The sequence below is a fragment of the Vicugna pacos genome, chromosome 13 (genome assembly GCF_048564905.1).
Source record: "Vicugna pacos chromosome 13, VicPac4, whole genome shotgun sequence".
Lineage (NCBI taxonomy): Eukaryota > Metazoa > Chordata > Mammalia > Artiodactyla > Camelidae > Vicugna > Vicugna pacos.
The window spans coordinates 66,024,961-66,042,515 of NC_132999.1; the positions used below are offsets into that span (position 1 = coordinate 66,024,961).

A 17,555-nucleotide genomic window follows, 5' to 3' on the forward strand; every position below is an offset into this window, starting at 1 on the left:
AACAGCAAACTTCATAAAAATAAATAACTAAATACAGCAAGCACTGCCAGAGGACGCCAAGGATCCTCCATTAGCTCCCAAAGCCGTAACGTCCCCACCCCAAAGGCTGCAGGAGAGGGCGGCGAGGCTGGGCCAGGGTTCGGCCCCAGGTGGGGGTCAGTACGGCCCAGGCTCTGGGGCCCAGAGCTCACGGGTTCTCTTGGCTCTCCTGCTTCTAAACACGACCAGCGTGTCCAGATGAAAATGCAGCCCAGGGCGGGAGGTCAGGCAGCGGGCCGGGGGCTGGGAGCCCGGCCAACATTCTGGGCGGGAAGTGTCTCTGCTCTGAGGGTGTGCGGGGCAGGGGTGGGGGAGACAGCTCCTCGCGAGGCAGCCTCGGCCATGGGGAAGCCACCCCCGACACGCTGGGAGTGTCAGCGCCTTCAGCCCTGGACGGGAGGTGAGGGAGGCCCTCAGTCCAGCCTAGGGGTCAGACACAGTGACCCCGTGGCCCAGGCTGGCCGCCCTGGTGGGGAGACCCTGCACGTGGAGCTCACTGGGTAAGTGCCTTACAGTTTATAAAGACTCCCGCGGGCACGAGGTTCCCTGAGCACGCTTCAGTTTCCCAGTCTGTCCTCCTCCCTAGGAGAAGGACGAGCACAAATGACAGAGGGACAAATGACAGACAGCTCCCCAGCCACCCCGGGCCACCACAACCTCCGGCGGTGCCTGTGGACACGTCTAAGGCCCCCTTGAATCAGTCTAAAGGGAGGTACTAGCTCCGTGCCCAGACCAGCGGGGCTGTGGTCAGGTGCAGAAGGCCTCAGAGCTCCAGAGACACACAGCCTGGCCGTCGGTCACCGTGTGTATGGAGCGCCGGCCCTCAGGGCCTGTGCCCACCTGGGGTCCCCACAGGCGCCCAGAGAAGGCCCGCCATGACCCCCGCCGGGGCTCCAGGAGGCGAGTTTGCACAGGAGCTGGATGCCGGTTTCTGGGAGGGACAGGCCAGCCGGCTCTAGGTCCAACCACAGCCCCAGAAGCAACGCACCCCCGTCTGCAGATGGGAGTGCTGGGCCCAGGGACGCTTCGCAGCCAGGGTCATCGCTTGTGGGAGGTGGGTGCGGGACTCCGCAGGGGTCTGTGTGAGCCCCCAGCCTACGCTGCCCGCCTGCTAACAGCGCCATCGCTCCACTGGATCGAGAGTCTGGAGGGAGCCGGCCAGCTCCCGCCCTGGTCAGTTCCTCTCTCCGTCCGCCATCCCAGGGCACACTGCAGCTGCATTCGGCACGTTGAAGCTGACACGTCTGTGGTCCTCCCAGTCCCGCCCGGTAGCAGGACGAAGTTCATCCTTGGGCTGCAGGCTGATCGCCACCCAGTGAGGCAGAAACCCCACGCCGCTGCAGCTTGAGAGCACCCCCAGCGTCCGGCCAGGAGGACATCCCGTGCGTCCTCAAGGCTGCGGTGCCGCCTGCCCAAGGGTGGGTTTGTGCTCAGAGGCCACCTGGACCTACACTCTAGAGTCAGGAGTGGGTCCCGGACACCAGACCCAGAGCAGCCGGACATGCCCTCTTCCACAGACAAAGTCAGGAATGATTCGGGGACAAACAGGGAGTTAAAAGGGGCTGGACATTTGGTGGAGACAAACCCCAAGCATCGCAAAGCCCAGCCAGCGCCTGCAGCAGGATGTGCGCCAGGTGCCTCCGCCCCGGGCCGCAGGCTTCCCAGCTGCAGCCCACAACCAGACGCCAGGAGCTGTCAGCCCAGAGGGGCCCCTCCCGCCAGCCCCCCCTCAACGGCTGCGGCCCCGCCGGCCCCGCGCTGTGATCCCCGGGGAGGCCAAGAATGCCCAGTCTGGGGTGTAAGGTGCTGCCCGTCTCCCCACACTGTTTTTTGAAGTGGGCAGGAGCCCCGGGTAGACGCCGGCAGACGCGGCCTGGACTCAAATTCTCCAGGGCGAGGGCAGAGCGGACGGTCCTCCCTGGCTCAGATGTCCTGGGCCAGTGGCCTCCACTATGGGGCTGCACCTCAAATTTCGGCGACAGAACGGCCACAGAAAGCAGCCCGCTTTATCAACGGCCTGTGTGAGCTCTATATTGCCGTGGCCCCCCGCCCCCAGCATTCCACGCCTCCCAGGGGGGCAGATAATCCCACAAAGGGCCTCATGCCAGAGCCCGACGTTGCAAAGTGCTCTCTCCAGCGGCTGAGTGTCTTTGACTCCATCAGCGTGGGGTTCGCAGGAGTCTCCTTACTGAGCCCCAGGGTTCAGATCGAATGTCCCTTTGAAAGGGCCAGAGAAGACCCTGCGCCCTGCCCCTGGGTCTGCATGACACCAGATCCAGCCCATCTTGCCCAAGCTTTGGAGGCCCCTGCCTGCCGCACCCAAGAGGGAAGGGACCCCGACACCCCAGGGTCCCAGGAGGGAGGAGGAAGCCCATACCATGGCCAGGCAGATGCCAAGACCCTCCCTCGCTCCTGTGGGAGCCCACGAGGAGCATTCGGACTCACTGTCCCAGCCTCCGTCTCTTCTTGCCCTGTCTACAGGCCTGTGGGGCCACGGAGACCCGGTGACAGCCCCCTGAATGAGGGTCCTCTTCACCCTCTCTGAGGCCTCAGTCCCCTAAACCGCCCAGGCCTGAAACCACAGTCTGGTTCATGCAGCCACATCCGTGTGCACAGAGCACCACGCACGTACGCATGTGTGTGTACAGGGGGGTGTGTGTGTGCCCGTGTTGCTTATATGCACTGCATTGTGCGACTTGTGCAAATGTGTGCCAGTGCGTGTGCAGATGGGCTGCATGTACCTGTGTGTGTGAGGACACGTGTGCACACGGATGCATACATGTGCACCTGTGTTGCCTGTGTGTGCTCTGTGCAGGCAGGTTCAAGTGTGTGCCTTGCCTGAGTGTGAACGTGTGTGCATGTGTGCCTGTACACATGTGAGCATGCAGGTGAGTGTCCATGCACACACTGACTGATTACAGCAAAGCCCCCATGTCTCGAGTCCATGCCGTGACTACCTGGAAGACATCAGAGACACACTCTCAGGAGTTAGAGGGCCAGCTGGATATCCAACAGCAGAGGGAGGAGAAAGTGCCTTCCCTTTCAGCTTTGGCTCCTGCCACCCAGAGCCCCAAATCCCCTGCAGCTAAACCGAGCAAGAGACCCTGAAAGACAGGGTAGGTTCAAAACTCCGATTCTCGGACATGCTGGCCTCCGTCCCCGCGGCTGGCACTGTGTCCTGATGTTTGAGGGTGGCTTGCAGCCGGAGGCCCCTCTCCTCCCGGAGACTGGGTGGTGGAGGCCCCCAAATCCAATAAAGATACCTGCCCAGTTCCACAGACTCCACAGCGGCCCAAGCCCCACACAACGGGCTGGTGGGCGGCTCAGAGCCCTGGCCAGGAGGCCTCTCACTCATCACGACGCCATTTGGACGAGATTTTTAACCTGTAGGCCACATCCAGAGGCCCTGGAGAGCCTGCCCAGCCCTGCACACTCACACACAAATCTGCCTTCTGCTAGGTGCAAGAAAATTCCAGAAGCCCAAAGTAGCTGCTAACAATGACAGCCTGGATCCTGCAGAGCGTGACAGTAATGACACAACGTCAAGCAGCCTGCACACACCACCCTGGCCTTCACGGCCCCCAGCAAGTCGGGATCTGCTCACCCCCAGGGTCCCTGCTTATGGGCAACTCTCTGGTCTGTCTCGCCCATGGCCAGGGGTGACTCCAGACGAGGACAAGCCATTGTCCCACTGACACCGGTCCAGCTGGCCTGCAGGTGCTCTCACGGGACTTGGGGTGGGGGGCTCTGCCTGCTCCTGGAGATCGCGAGGCCCCACAGGCATTCACTACGCCCCGCCCAGAGCCTCCCGCCCACCCTCCCTTTGCCCACTGGCCTGGGCCCCCGAGGGCCAGCCTCCCCACCAGGGACAGCACTCGGCCCGCAGGAGAACCCACCAAGCTCCCCTGGTTGGGTCCACTGCCAGCTAAGGTGACGGAGCCACTCATCCCATGGGAACGTGGGAAGAAAGAGCAAGAACCGACCCTCTCCAGGCCCAGGGCTGGTAGCACTCAACTCCAAGTCCATTTTCTCTGGCATCACGGGGGCGCCCTGGCCTTGTCGCCCCTCTGCTTGCTGGCCCTGGGCCCTGACGGCCACTGCCTCTGGGCCAGGCGGGGAAGGGCGGGCTCGGCTTGGCTTTTGCTTTCACAGGCCTGGTGAGCGTCAGGGCTTCCCTGAAGAGGGAGGTCATTGTGGCACTGGCCCTTCCGCGCACCCTGTGTCCAAGCTGTGCTCACTGCTGGTGACCAGCACCCTGGGATGGGAACTGGCATCGTGGTCACAGTTCTCCGGGGGGGCCAGATCTGGCCCAGAGGCCCCATGTCCTGCCGATCTGACTGCAGGCTGCACTAAACTGCCACTTCCCTGTATCCTCGCAGCCGGCAGGCCCCGCACGTGAAGCCGGGCAACATCTGTGTCTGGTGGGCAAAGAATCCGGGGTTCTTTGTCCGGAAACCCAAGGCAGCCTGCCTCTGCGCCTGGCCCTGCCCTCCCTCTGCCAGGCTGCGTCTGTGGTCAGAGTTGGGGCAGGGGTCCCCCGGAGAAGCAGGAGGGCCCCGGGCCGCAGTAATGGGCTCCTCACCCTCGCCATGGCTGTCCATCCCCTCCCCTTTGGACGCGGGCAGTCTGTCAGGCACGGGAGGCAACCTAAAACCCCGGGTAAACGGAGAACTTGGTGGGAGTTACGGCGGGTTTCTTACCCGGCCACGGGCCGCAGGGACCAGTGGTGCGGCCGAGATGGCCTGCCCGGGCCCGCCGCGGTCATTAGCAGATGAGATTCAATAGCCAGCAGCAGCTTTGAGGGGCTTTATCTAACCTTCGGAAGGTAAGATTAACACCTTCGATGGAGGGAAAGTTAAGACGCAGGGGCCCTTGGCTTTGCAATTCTGACTCCCAGCCGTGAAACGAGAGCCCCCCCTCGGGCCAGCGATCTGCCCCGGGGTTTCTAAGCGCTCTTACTTTCCACTGCTTTTTTTTTTTTTTTTGGCCCTTTTGTTCAAAAGGACACTCAGCCAAACGTGCCGTCACCAAAACTCCACCTCCTGCCTGTCGGACACACTTGCGGGCACATGCAGGAGCACCCTGAACACACACGGGAGCATGGAGCATCGGGGGCCCAGACACCCTGGTGGCACCCGGCTCATGGGCAGAGATGCCAGGTCTCCCCAGGCGTGGGGCTGGGGGGACACAAGAAATCTCCCGTTGCCCCAGGTTTCCGTGCTGCTACTCGGATCTCATTGCACAGAAGTAGCCATGGACCCCGTTCCTCTGGATGGAAAGCAGTGAGAAGCCCCCTGGGCAGAAAGGGCACTGGGCTGGCTCAAGGTTGCCTGGGCTCCGGCTGGGTGAGGGAGCGAGCGGCCGGTGGGTGTTTTAAAACCAGGCATCAGTGGAGTGGATGACGCGGACTTGGGGAGGTCGGAGGACAGCGCCCGACATTCCATCGTGGGGCTGGTTTTTAAAGTCTCGTCAAATCACTTCCAGGGAAAAATTGATCTGTCTGTGACAGCTTTTCCTCCTGCTAACGTGATAAATAAATAATTAGCCACATTGTTGGGCTGTTTCATTACAGAAAAGGATGGCTCGATGGGCCGAGATGGAACAGCCGATCAGAAGGACGGAGCCCGGCTGTAAACCCCCCCAGTGCTTTACGACACCATTTGTATTCTGTCAGTCACTAGCTTTATGCTCAGCCCGAGCTGGGAACTGAATACCCTATTCAGAGAGGTACTCACAGGCGTGCGATTGCAATTTAATATTTTCGCACACAGACACATCATTATCTCGGAACCTGACACTGGCAGCATAATTCTGTAATTTTTCAAGAGGGCCTAATTTTTCTAAATGCGAGCACTAGGGCCCAGGATTATCCAAACAGCCCCCGCTCCCCTTTGTTTCTTCTATGGGGTTATAAACTGCGGGAAAGTGCTCGGCCATCGCCCTCCCTGCACCTTTGAACTTCTCCCGTCTCTTCTCACACGACGACCAGCTGCAAACGGCTTTGGGCCAGGCCCGCCCGGCTGCTGCAGCCCCTGCTCCAGATGCCACAGGGAGCTAAGTGACACTGGGACGGGTGGGGGGCGGCAGTGAAAACGAGGGGTTCTTTGCAAAGCACAAGTGGGCAGGGAGGTGCAAAGTCACCGACAAAAAAGACCGGCCTGAGGGCGCATCTCCCTCGGACGTCGGACCCAGGCTGGAGCACAGGTGCGGGCACCAGTGCGCAGGTGCAGCGCCCGCATGGACACGTCCGCACGCTCCTGGAGACCCTCAGCCCATGGCCCGGACGAAGGGTGTGTGTCAGGGGCCGTGTCTCCCGCCGAGAGCAGCGTCAGCTCCGGCCAACAAAATGCTCCCTGGCTCTCAAGCAGTTCAAGAATTCACTGGCTTTTCCAGGAATAAGAGCTGAGAGTGATTTGCAAAGAAGGCCAGGCTTCCCCGGAAGGCATCTGGGGACGAGCAGGTGGCAGTGAAGAGGAAGGTGGCACCACCCCAGGCTGGTGGCCACAGCCTAAACAGCTCGATTTTGACTGAGCAAAAGACGTCCTCTGGGTCACAAGCTCCGTCCAGAGGGGGGCCTGGGGGCCTACGAGCAGCCTGTGCTCTCCTCCCCACTGACCCCCAGAAATAGCACCCAGGACCCCCTTCGATCAGGACAGCAAGTAGGGAGAGGGGACTGACAGCCACTTGTGTGTCTGGGGGCTGGGAACGGCTGTCAGGGCAGCACACGGCGGTGACGCCGATTCCAGCCCGGCGAGGACCTAATCGTATCACTTTTCCGGGACCAAGACCAGAGGTGGCCTGTGCGGCAGAAGTATGAATTCTGGGGACGTGGCCTCATTCTGAACCTTTACCAGGGAGTGTCACCTGCAGGCAGAAAGGTGCCAGGGAGTGACAGGGGCCTGGCTTGGCTGCACCAGGGACAGAGGAGAGCTCTGCCCGGGTTGCAGCAGCTCGCCTGTGGCCGCCCCTCGGGCTCCTCCAGTGAGCAGGATTTTCGGTCTTTGTTTAAATGTTTTACGGACTGATGTCTCTGGGCGTCTCTGAAGAGGCTGTTACAGCCCATTGAGCAGGTACAAACGTCCAAAGCGTTTTTAAATGCGCGCCCCTTTCCCGGAGACTAGAAAAAGCAGCTAGCAGGGCGTGTGTTATGCAAATCCATATTTCGGCAGAATATTGACTCCTGCGGTCTCAACACAGGTATGAGGTTAAACCGTGTCCCAGGAAAGGGTTCCCAGGCACATTCGGTTCCCAGACACATCCTCCGTTGACCCAGGCATTTCACTCCTGTGCTGAAATGTTGGCGGTGCCCTGCCTGCCATCGGAACAAGAGATACGCGGTACAAATTTCGTCTGAGCCACTGAATTTAAGAGTGAGAGAGAGAGAGGCTCTCACGGAAGCAAAGACAGATACGCAAACCTTCTTTCCCGCGCTGCTCCCTCCCTTTCCTTCGGGCCTTTCTGATTTGCAGTAGAGCGGTGAGTCGGGGGTCCAGCAACCCCTCCGCAAGCGCAGAGGCAGGACTCGGGGGTCCCGCGAGCTGGGAGTCTCCAAACGTGCTGAGGCAGGGGCGGCCTGCTGCTTCTCTCCCCTTCCAAGTGGTTTGGACACAGAGGCCCAGGCCCTGGGACAAGGACCTGCTGGCCAGTGAGGACCCGAGTCCAGTGGGCATCCATGACACTGCCCAGAGCACGGGGACCTGACACATCTTCCTCTGAGTGGGTCCGCAGTTGCCTGGGACCCTCAGGTACGTCTCAGAGCCTGGCACACAGTAGGCCCATTGGTGACACGCAGAGGTGAACCGCCAAGGGGAACAGTGCAGCCAAAACAAGCAGGAGACCCAACCCCTGCGGGCCCTGGGAGGCCTCTGATGAGAAAAGAGCCGGCAGATGCCAACAGCTGTTTAACCCCAAAGGTAGACGTGAGGATGGAAAAGGCCTAGGCTGGGCGGGGGCCGGGAGGGCGGCGGGAGGGCGGGCTCGGCCTTCGCCTGGTGAGCGCCCTGCTGCACGTCGGGGTGGAAACAGTCCCCCGCACCTGTGCTCCCCAGTCGGAAAATACAACCACGAGCTAAGGACCGTGTGTGCTTTATTTCGCGACTGAGCTGGGCGGCGAATCGAGGTACGGACACGGCCTTCTGCTGCGGCCCTGAGTGGCCCCCACGGAGCAGGGAGGCTGAGGCCTGACAAAGCAGCTTCCCCAGCAGGCCCAGGAGGTAAGCCACCTGGGTCTGCCTGCCTGCCTGCCTGCGTGGGACATCCCGCCCCAGGCAGAATCCCCTCCCCAAACACCATGCCCCCTTCCAGAACCTTCTGCTGGTGGCCGGGGAGGAAGCACAGGGGGCACGAACACCCACCTGTCCACACTCTGCAGCCCCTCGATTGAGTCACAGCTCACTTTGACCCTCCCAGACGGACCCCCTTCCTCCGACTTCAAAGACCAGGGTCTGGTGGCCATGAGCCGAGACGGACAGGAGGGGACGCAGCCCAGCCCGGTGCTGGAGTGGACGGCACGCCGGCTCTGGGGCCCGAGATGCCCCAGCCACCCCGCCCGTCCCACAGGCCAGCCGCAGGGGGAGGCCCCCGCGTGGTCATGGGAGCAGCGTCCAGGGCGCCCACCAGCATGGCTTTGACATTGGCACCAGTGCCCAGCTCTGTTACCCTTTCTAAAGTGGGAAAGTAGACAAAGCCACTCATCTCTCGACTCTGCAGAGCACTGAAGAGAAGCAGGCCGCAGGCCTGAGGGCCGTGCTGGACTCCTGGAGTCCCGGAAGCACGGCGGGGCCCCTGGAGCTAGGGGTCGGGCAGGCCCGGCCTGGGCTCTCCCCACTCAGCTCCTCCAGCCGCCCCCAGGAGAAACAGGACGGGGCTTCAGACCCAAAGAGGCAGTGCCAGTGTCTCCCTCAGGCCTCACCATCACCCCATCTCCAAGTCAAGTGTGGAGCACACGCCTGGTGCCAGAGGAGGAAGTCAGACCCACCTGTAGCCACCCAGGTGAGCCAGGAGGCTGAAGGCCAGGGTGTCAGAGACGCTGCCAGTGCAGCCAGAAGGGCCGCAGTCTGCTTCTGGGACACTCCCGAGAAACCGCCTGGAGTCCCAGGGGCCCCTCTCCTCCCCACGTGAGCAGGAGAGCAGCCCTGGTCCCAGCCTCAAACCAGGAGAAGGGTCTTCTCCTCCTGTCAATGCCCCTTGAACTGCCTGGGGATGGGAGGGAGGCAGACCCCCACGGCACCCGCACAGGGACAGTGACAGCAGGCCTGGAGGCTGAGCCCGCATCCTGTCCCTTCACAGCCGGCCGTGTTCCTGCTGCACCCCCACGTTGAGGGAACAGGGGTCTCGGGCCACGACTCGGGTCTCCGGGAAGAGCATCTCAGAACCAGGAGACCGCCGGGCAGAGGAGCCCCGTGCTTTGCCCCCCCCCCACAGATCCTTCTCACCGTCTCCAGCCTCACACCTGTGGGAGTGAGGAGCAGGCACTCTCCATCACCCGCCTCGCCGACGGCAGAGCAGCTCAGGCTGGGCAAGGACTCCGGCGGGTAGCGCGGATCCCCACATACACACCCCGGGGCACACACCCCTCGCACGCCCCACACTGGACGGGGTGCAGACTGAAGGCGCACGCCTCCTTGGAAGGGTGCTCCCCCCGAAGAAGCAGCACGAGGCTGGTGAATTCCCCAGCCCAGCGTGTCCTGCAGAAGCCTCCCGCCAGACGCAGCAAGTGGGCGTTCAAGGTCACCGGTTCTCAAGCCCTCCTGAGCAGGGTTTCAGAGGTGAACAGAGCAAGGGCTGCCCTCACTTGTCCAAGCTGGAGCCCAGGAACACTGCCCACAGGGCGGCTTTGCTCCCATGCCTGTAGAACCTCTCTGTGGACCCCCGTCCGCCCACCCGGGGGCCCGGAGGGGAAGTCTGGGTGCGTTGAGGGCTCGCAGCGCCAGTCTCGTGGGGGCCCCTCCACCCCGAGGCGAATTTCAGGTGAGTCTGTTGCTGCATCAAATATCTACCTCGGAAACAGAGTCAGGCCAGAATGAAAAAGTGACCCCACGCTCATCAGGTCGGTTTAAACAGAAGCTGCACTGTCTCCACCCCAAAAGATGATGTTTGGGGTTGGGACCAGATCAGGCGTCAGATGGAAAATGTGCAGCGAGAATGCGGAGCCTTCTTTAGAGGAGATAAAATATTCACCAGGACCCAGCCATGTTTTAAAATGATTATAAATTATTTTAACAGTGCATTTGCAAAGGGTTATAAAAACAGCCATAATATATTTTTTTCCCTTAGATTCTAGAATTACCCGTGTGACAGCTAATGCAATAATGATTTGTTTCAAATGCCAGTGTTTAAGCTGTATAAAGCTGATTTTATACATTTTTCCAGTAGGCCGCATTGTAGTTAATGAAATTAAACACACCAATCGCGTTTGTCCCCAGGGGACGAGGAACTGAACACACCACTGGTTTATTTTTTTATTAAAATAAATTGCAGCCGGCAAGATGGACTAATTGCATACAGAATTGAAAAAGAAACATTCCATTGATATAATTAAGCCAATTTTCATGGACAGAAATAGGTATAGTGGATATAAAATAAGCAAAGCCTTCACCAGACTCTGACTTCCCTCCTTTTTTTGCACAGAATGTTAACTATTAAACAAATATGTATCGAGGCCCCGCGGCACTCCTATCTGCCACCCCAGGCCATTGTTCTTCACAGTCCAGGGAGGGGCCGCTGGCCTGGCCGGGGCACCTCCGGACAGAGGAGGATTTGATGGTGAAACCCTGAGAGAGCGAGGAGACGGCTGGAACAGAAGAGGCCACCCCCGATGCCCTGGGCGCACAAGAGTGGCCGTTCCGGCCCCTGGCCCTGACGATGGCCCGTGAGGTGCCCAGACTTAAGGAAGAGTGGCCGATTCCAGACTGGACTTATAGCTGCGGCCTCGGCTCTTCACCCTGTGGTTCAGGTCCACGCAGCAGCTCCACCTCGCCCTGACGGCCTGGGGGAGGGGCGGTGGTGACCTCCCTCCAGATCTGGGGTGGAGGGAAGGGGGAGCTAGCTGGCCCGACACCTCACCTCCTCTCTTTGCTCAGGCAAAAGACAGAATGTGAGGGGTGGACAAGGTCGACCCTGGGTCAATGCTCCAGCTCTCCTGCACCTGTCCTTGGCAGAGGACACCCAGAGCCAGGGGCTGGAGACACCCCAGGCAAGGCCCCTGCCCAGCGGAGGAGCCCAGTCCCAGGCAGAGAGTCCCCGTCTGGAGGAGGCTGAGTGCTCAAGTTCGACAGATGCATTCGCACGCTTTAAGCACACTGATGTCTTGCTTGCTTTTGTGTTAGAAGCTGACTGTTGGCCCCGGGAAAATGCTTAAATCCTGACACATTAAAAAAAAAACCCCTATGGAATTAACTGCAGCCTTCAGGAGATGGGGGCTGCCAAATAAGAAATCCTGGAGGACTTTAAGTGACACTCAGTTTCACAATTAACCTGCTGTGTGACTGTCTATGGGTTATTTGACCTCTCTGTGCCCTTCGTATCTTACCCCTAAAAGTGGTGCCAGCCGGCCACACTTCATCCTTCTCAGTCAGTGAAGGGGGAATGCGGTCATGTCTCCCAAGTGTCTCCTCCACCGGACCCCCTCCCTGAGGCAGCGGCAGCAACAGGGACACGGGCAGGCAGGGCTCAGGCTGTGGCCCCCTCGGGTCTCGGCTCAGGCAGGTGAGGGGGGCGAATGCACGGGGCCCAAGCGCCACATTCGTCGAAGCTGGGCCTGCGGATTCGGCCCGGGAAGGCAGGGGTCGCTCCTGGCAAGCCAGACTCCCCACCCCCGCCTCGATTTCTCCGCAGAGCCGCAACTTAGACCCGGCCTCCCGCGCCTGCTTCCTCGTCTCTCCGGACCCAGGTCCGCGGAGCGACCTCGAACCGCACATGGGCCTGCGCCCCGCGATGGAGTCTGGGCCAGGTCAGCAGCCGGCTGCGGAGCCCACTCCCTCCGTCCAGAAAGCCAAGAGAGGCGAAGACCCTTGGGGCCACGCCGCAGCCCTGGGGGAGGAGGGCGCCGCTCCGGCCGGGCTGAGACCAGGGGCGCTCGGCCGGGCGCAGCCACCGCCACCACCCCGCTGCGCGGTGTAGACGCGGGCGCCGCTCACGCCGCGCTGTAGTTGGTCGCGACTTCGTGCGCGGAGAGCCTTGCGCCGTCGGCTCCGCCGGGGATCCCTGTGCACCGCGCCGCGGCCCGGCCCGGCCCGCGCCGTCTGGAGCCCCGCGCAGTCCGCGTCTGCGCTCGCAGCGAGGCCGGGCCGGCTCCTTCCGCCTCGAGAAGTTTCTTTCCCGCGCAGAGACGGCACCCCGACTGTGCCTTGTCCTCCCGCGCCGGCTACGTGAGCTGCAGCGTCCAAGACTTGTTACACGGGTTTGATTCAAAACCTGATAAATTGTGTTTAACGCTATTTGAAATTTTTAAACGAAAGTATTCGAAAGATTTTTAATCCTGGATAATTTTTGTTGAAACTCTAATTATACGTCACCTTAATTACCAGCCCAGCCCCCAAGGATCCCTAATTGCCTTCTAATTGAATAAAACGGGGCTAATCGCGCCCACGGCGGCCCAGCGAGCCGGCGCGCTCCCCGAGGGGCTCGTGGAGGGGAGTCCCAGGCCGCTCCACCGCCCGCACCGGCCTCTCAGCACAAACGGGAGACTGGGTCCCCGGCCCTGCGCTCCGCCCGGAAGGGAGACGCCCGGGGCGCAGGAGCTGCGGGCGGGCAGGGTCGGGGAGGCCTAGCCCGCACCTGCTCCACGCCAGCGGCCAACAGAAGGAACGCGGCGAGTGACTGGGGACCCCAGGCGGCAGCGGGTGCCCTTCCCCCGGAGCACGTGGGGAGGTCATCCACGAACAGTACCCGGCACCCTCCCCTCCCGCAAGCTTCGGTGGGCGCCCTGGCACACCCGCGGGGCCCCTGGCCAGCCAGAGCCTTCAGGCAATCGCTCACCGCCGCCGCGGGGCACCTGGCCTTGGCAGCCAGCCCCGTACCCCGCCCCTCCACCGCAGCCTCCGCATTTTCGCCCGAAGCGGGGCGAGCCGCCAGACTCCCGCTGGACGTTTCCTGGCACTGCTGCCCTACCCGGCGTCCGGACAGGAGGCTGCTGTCCTGGCTCCAGGGAGGAGACTGGCGGAAGGGACAGGCTTCCCCTCCAAGGGTGGGAGATGGTCAGGGCCCAGCAGAGGGGGACCTGGCCTGTTTCTGCTGGGGAGAAGGAACAGGCTGGGAGCTCAGCCTGCAGCCAGGGCGCCCCTACTCCCTGTCACACACACGCCCTCCTCACAGGCATCCCCCTCAAAGCAGGCGCAGAGGCAGCAGCCCCCACCCCCACCCGGGGGGGGGGAGCAGCAGTGGCTGCTGTCTGGAAGCTCTCCCCAGGCCTGGAAGACGTGGTGTCTAGGACTCTTGGATCTGTCCCCTCCACGGAGTTCATACCTCAGGGTGCTCCAATGGGGGCTCTGGCTGGACACAGCTTAGGGGGCACATCCTCCCCCACCACAGGGCCCCCCAGCTGTGCTGTGAGGAGGTCAGGAGGACACTGTGGCTGTGTTGACCCCTACCTGGCCACCTGGCTCCCAACAGCAGCAGAAACACAAAGCTTTTGTGTGACATTTTGTTTTTAAATGGAGGACAGGGACAGCCTCATTTCCCACAGACCAGCACGGCCTAGCCGGTTGGAGGGGACCCTGGCCCCTACCTGTCCTCACTGCTCCTGCCCCCAGCCTCAGCTTGAGGTGGGCAGTTTCCCAGCAGCTGGGTTGCAGCCCTGGCCTGAGTGCCCCAGTGGCTTCTGTCGTTGCAGACTCAACTCAGAGTCCCCAGTGCGGGCCCCAAAGGTGCCACCAGCTCGGCAGCATGCAGCCCCAGCAGGAGGGATGCCGCTGGAGTAGGATCTCGGGAAGCACAAACGAAATGAGAGCCCCAGATATACCCTCTGAGGCAGCCCCCCAAGCCCTGAGTCAGGCGGTCACATCCCCAGCCTGGATCTCCTTCCATGCCAGGCACATGGCCGCAGGCACAGCCCAGTCCTGCACCCTGGCCTCATGCCTGTGACCCCGTCCCAGTCCCCCAGCTCCCTGACCCTGGCCAGGATGTGGCTTGGAGGGGGAGGTTCTGCTGGTGGCACTCGGGCTGCCCTGCTGCCTCAGATTCAGGTAACGGAGTCAGGTCCCCAGGGACGTCCACATCTGCTTGAAATATCGTCCAGTGAAGTGAAATTCCTCGGTGGGTCCTGTGCTCTGTGTCGGGCAGGCAGCAAGGTCCTGTGCCTGCCTGGGCTACCTTCTTGGGGAGAGCTGGGGCCAGCTGTCCTAACTGTGGGGCCCAAGCGGGAAGGGTTCCCAGTGCTTGCTCCAGTGTGGGCTGCAGCTGCGTCTGAGCCTCACAGACCTGCTGGGCACTGCCTTTTCCTCAATAAGGGCTCCCAGGAAGGGGAGACCTGTGCTCTGCCCTACCCTTGGGTCCAGTTCTCTGGCCTCTGAGCTAGGCTGCAGGTCGCTACCTGTTCTAGGTCCTGAGCAGAGCCAGGCCAGCAAGCTTCCCCACCTGGCTGGGTGGAGCACACAGAGAGCTGAGGCCCAGGCTGACAGCAGGCAGGCGTGGGACACTTGGAAGTTTCTGCGGCCACTCTGGGCGCACTGAGCCGGCCTCTCGCTTGCAGCGAAGGCCCAGCGAGAATTCCGCCGCTCTCCACTTTCTCGCTCCATCTTCGGGCCCTTTCTTGGCGACAGCCCGACCCAGGCGGCCTGCTCCAGGGAGCCAAGACACTGAGAAGATCCATGGTGCACAAACAGACCCGAACATGCACATGAACACGCACATTGCACATGCCTGCCGGCAGGCAGGTAACACGCGTTGCCAGCCGCACCAGCCACAAAACGCGGGGCCCTGTTCGCACCAAGAGGGGCCAGAGTTCATGGGAGGCCGAGGAGGCCGAGGCCATAAGCACCGGGCAGAGGAGACCGGGTGGAAAGGGGCACTGTAACGAGGGGCCCCGAGCGGCCGCGGGCAGAGTCCAGGAGCACCCTGCAGAAGCTGGGAGCTGCTTTTCCCCCGTGGGCCCGACGCGCAGCCTGCGGACTGTGGGGGCTGCTGTCGGGTCGGGCCGAGCCGGCCGCGCACCGAACCAAGAGGGTAGAACTTCGGGAAACTGTCGCGAGTTTCGCGCCCACCGGGTTCACGCTGAGGGGCTCGGCCCTGGGTGCGACGAGGCCGGGCCTGGCAAGGTCGGGCCGAGGAAGAGCCTACTGATCGGCCTGGTGGTCCCTCAGGGATTCGCAAGGGGAAGCGGCCGGGCGCCTCTTCCACGGGTGGGCGGGCGGCCGCGGAGGAGGGGGCGGCGAGAGCAGGAGGCTCCGATAAGGCTCCGGGCGGCGCTCGCCACTTCGCTGCAGCCGGGCCGCGGCCGGGCTTCGGGAGCCGCGCTCGCCGGGCCGCCGCGGCGCCGCCGCCCCCACCTGCCCGCCTCTCGGGCCGCAGCCCCGGGCCCACGGGCCTCGCAGCGGATGGCGCGGGAGGCCGGGGCGCGGAGGGCGCACGGCTGGCCCGAGGAGCGGCGGCGGGCTGTCGTGCGGGCCGCGAGCGCACCCGGCCGGCGGCGAGGACCCGGCCGGCGGCGGGCTGGGCGCGCCGAGCCCGCGGCTCGGCCCGAGACGGAGCGAAAGAGAAAGTAAGACCGGGGACCGGGCAGTCTCGCCGGGGGCAGCTCTGTCCCCGCCAGGCCTCGGGGCTGTGCCGGGCGAGCGGGCGCGGGAGGGTCGGAGCGAAGCCGAGGTCGGTGGCGGTGGAGGATAGGAAGGCGGCCCGGTGCGGACCCTCCCGCCGGAGGCACCGGCGCCTGGGCGGCCGCGCGGGCTGCCGGAGTCGCGGAGGAGCGCCCGCCGCCGCACGGGGCACCAGTTGGGAATCAACTTCACGACCATAGTTCCAAGCCCAGGAAGACGGCTCCATTTTGCTCCCCCCGTGGCTGTGGCTGTCTTGCCGTCGCCACTCCTGCCCTTGCGCCGGCGGAGCCGGGTGGGCGCCGGCCCGCGCCCCCTCCTCCGCCCCCTCCCCGGCTCGGGGTCTCCCTCCTCTACTCCCGGCTGGCGGACGCCAAAGGCGGTGCTCTAGCGCCCACTATTTCAAAAGCCCGGAATATGATTTGACCAGGACTGAGAGCCACTCGGAGAGAGAGGGAGAGCGAGCGAGGAGGAAAAGTTGCTCTCCCCTTTCGTCAACTTTTCGCTAACTTTCGCTTTTCGCTCCCCTCCACCCCCAGCCCTCCCCCTCCGCCCCCCTCTCCAGCCCCCACCGCGCGCCTCGGGTTCCCGGGCCCGAGCGCCTGACACTGGGGGGGGGAGGGGGTTCGGCGAGGAGGGGGCCGGCGCCTTCGGGGAGCGCGCGGCCCGGGCGCCCCGAGCCTCCGCGCCGAGCCCGGCGGCCCCGGAGCGCGGGAGGCGGAGCAGCCCCCGGGCCGCGCGGCCGATCCGGGGGCCGAGAGCCTGAGGCGCGCCGGCCGCGCCCCGACGCGCACCCCTGGCCCGGGCGCCCCGGCCCCGGGGCCCGGGCCCGGCGGCGCGGCGCGGCCGAGCGCGGGAGACTTACTTTTGGCTAGCTTCCTCGCCCTCGCCTTGGATCGCATGGTGTCGGCTCGCGGAATCTCTCTCCTCCTCCTTGAGTCCAGAAGCAGCTACACACTATCTTCATCTCCCCAGCATTGTCAGTTTGGACACCTTCGCACATGCGCACAGAGCACTCAATCTGACACCCCTCGCCGGGGCCAAAAAAACTTTGCAATGTATTCATCATCCTCATCGTCGCGCCGCCGCCGCCGCCGCCGCCGCCTCGGCGCGGGATTGGGGGGCTCTCCTCGGCCTTCCCGGCCTTCACCTCACTTATCTCTCTCCCCCCCGCCCCTCCCTCCCCCCCTTTTCAGCGCAGCTCGGAACTGGCCCTTTAAGAAAACATTCCGTGCTCCGCGCTCCCGCCCGGGGCCCGCACCCCGGACGCTTTAAAAGGACCCAGGTGGCCCCGGAGGCGAGGTGACTATCCCCCCCCTTCCCCTGCGTCGCGTCGCGCTGCTGCTCCCGCCCCAGCCGGGGCCAAAGATGGAGGGGCGGCTGCGTTTGTCCCCCAGACTTCCTTGCTTATGGGGGCAAACGCGCCGACAGTTTGGACGCGGTTCTGGCTGGTTTTGCTTCGTTTCACTGCATTTTATTACTAATTAAAGAGCTTTGCGTTCACCGTCGCCCCAGCCTGCCTTCCTCCCTGTCTCTCCCCTCGGCCCCGTCCCCTGCCCGCGATCGCCCGAACCCGGCTCCTCCGAAGCCCCCTTCGGGCCCCGCCACCCCCCTCGGGCCTCCCCGGCCCCCGCCCCCTCCCCTTCGCCCCCACCCAACCGCTCTTGCTTCGGGCTTCGCGGCTCAAAAACAGCAGCGCAGCGCAGCCGGCTCCGCGCTCCCCACCGCCCGGCCGGCGGGCGGGACTCGGCCCCGCCGCCCTCGGCC

At 63.3% G+C, this 17,555-nt stretch overlaps 1 protein-coding gene across 1 annotated transcript in view; it reads right to left on the minus strand.

Moving 5' to 3' along the window:
• Nucleotides 1-16,869, minus strand: part of PRDM16 (PR/SET domain 16) — a 311,746-nt gene extending 294,877 nt beyond the window's left edge. The window contains exon 1 of the mRNA XM_072975567.1: nucleotides 16,654-16,869. Within this exon, the coding sequence (XP_072831668.1) occupies nucleotides 16,654-16,690 (37 nt within the window). The 5' untranslated portion in view covers nucleotides 16,691-16,869. The remainder of the gene's footprint in view (nucleotides 1-16,653) is intronic.
• Nucleotides 16,870-17,555: the final 686 nt, after the last annotated feature.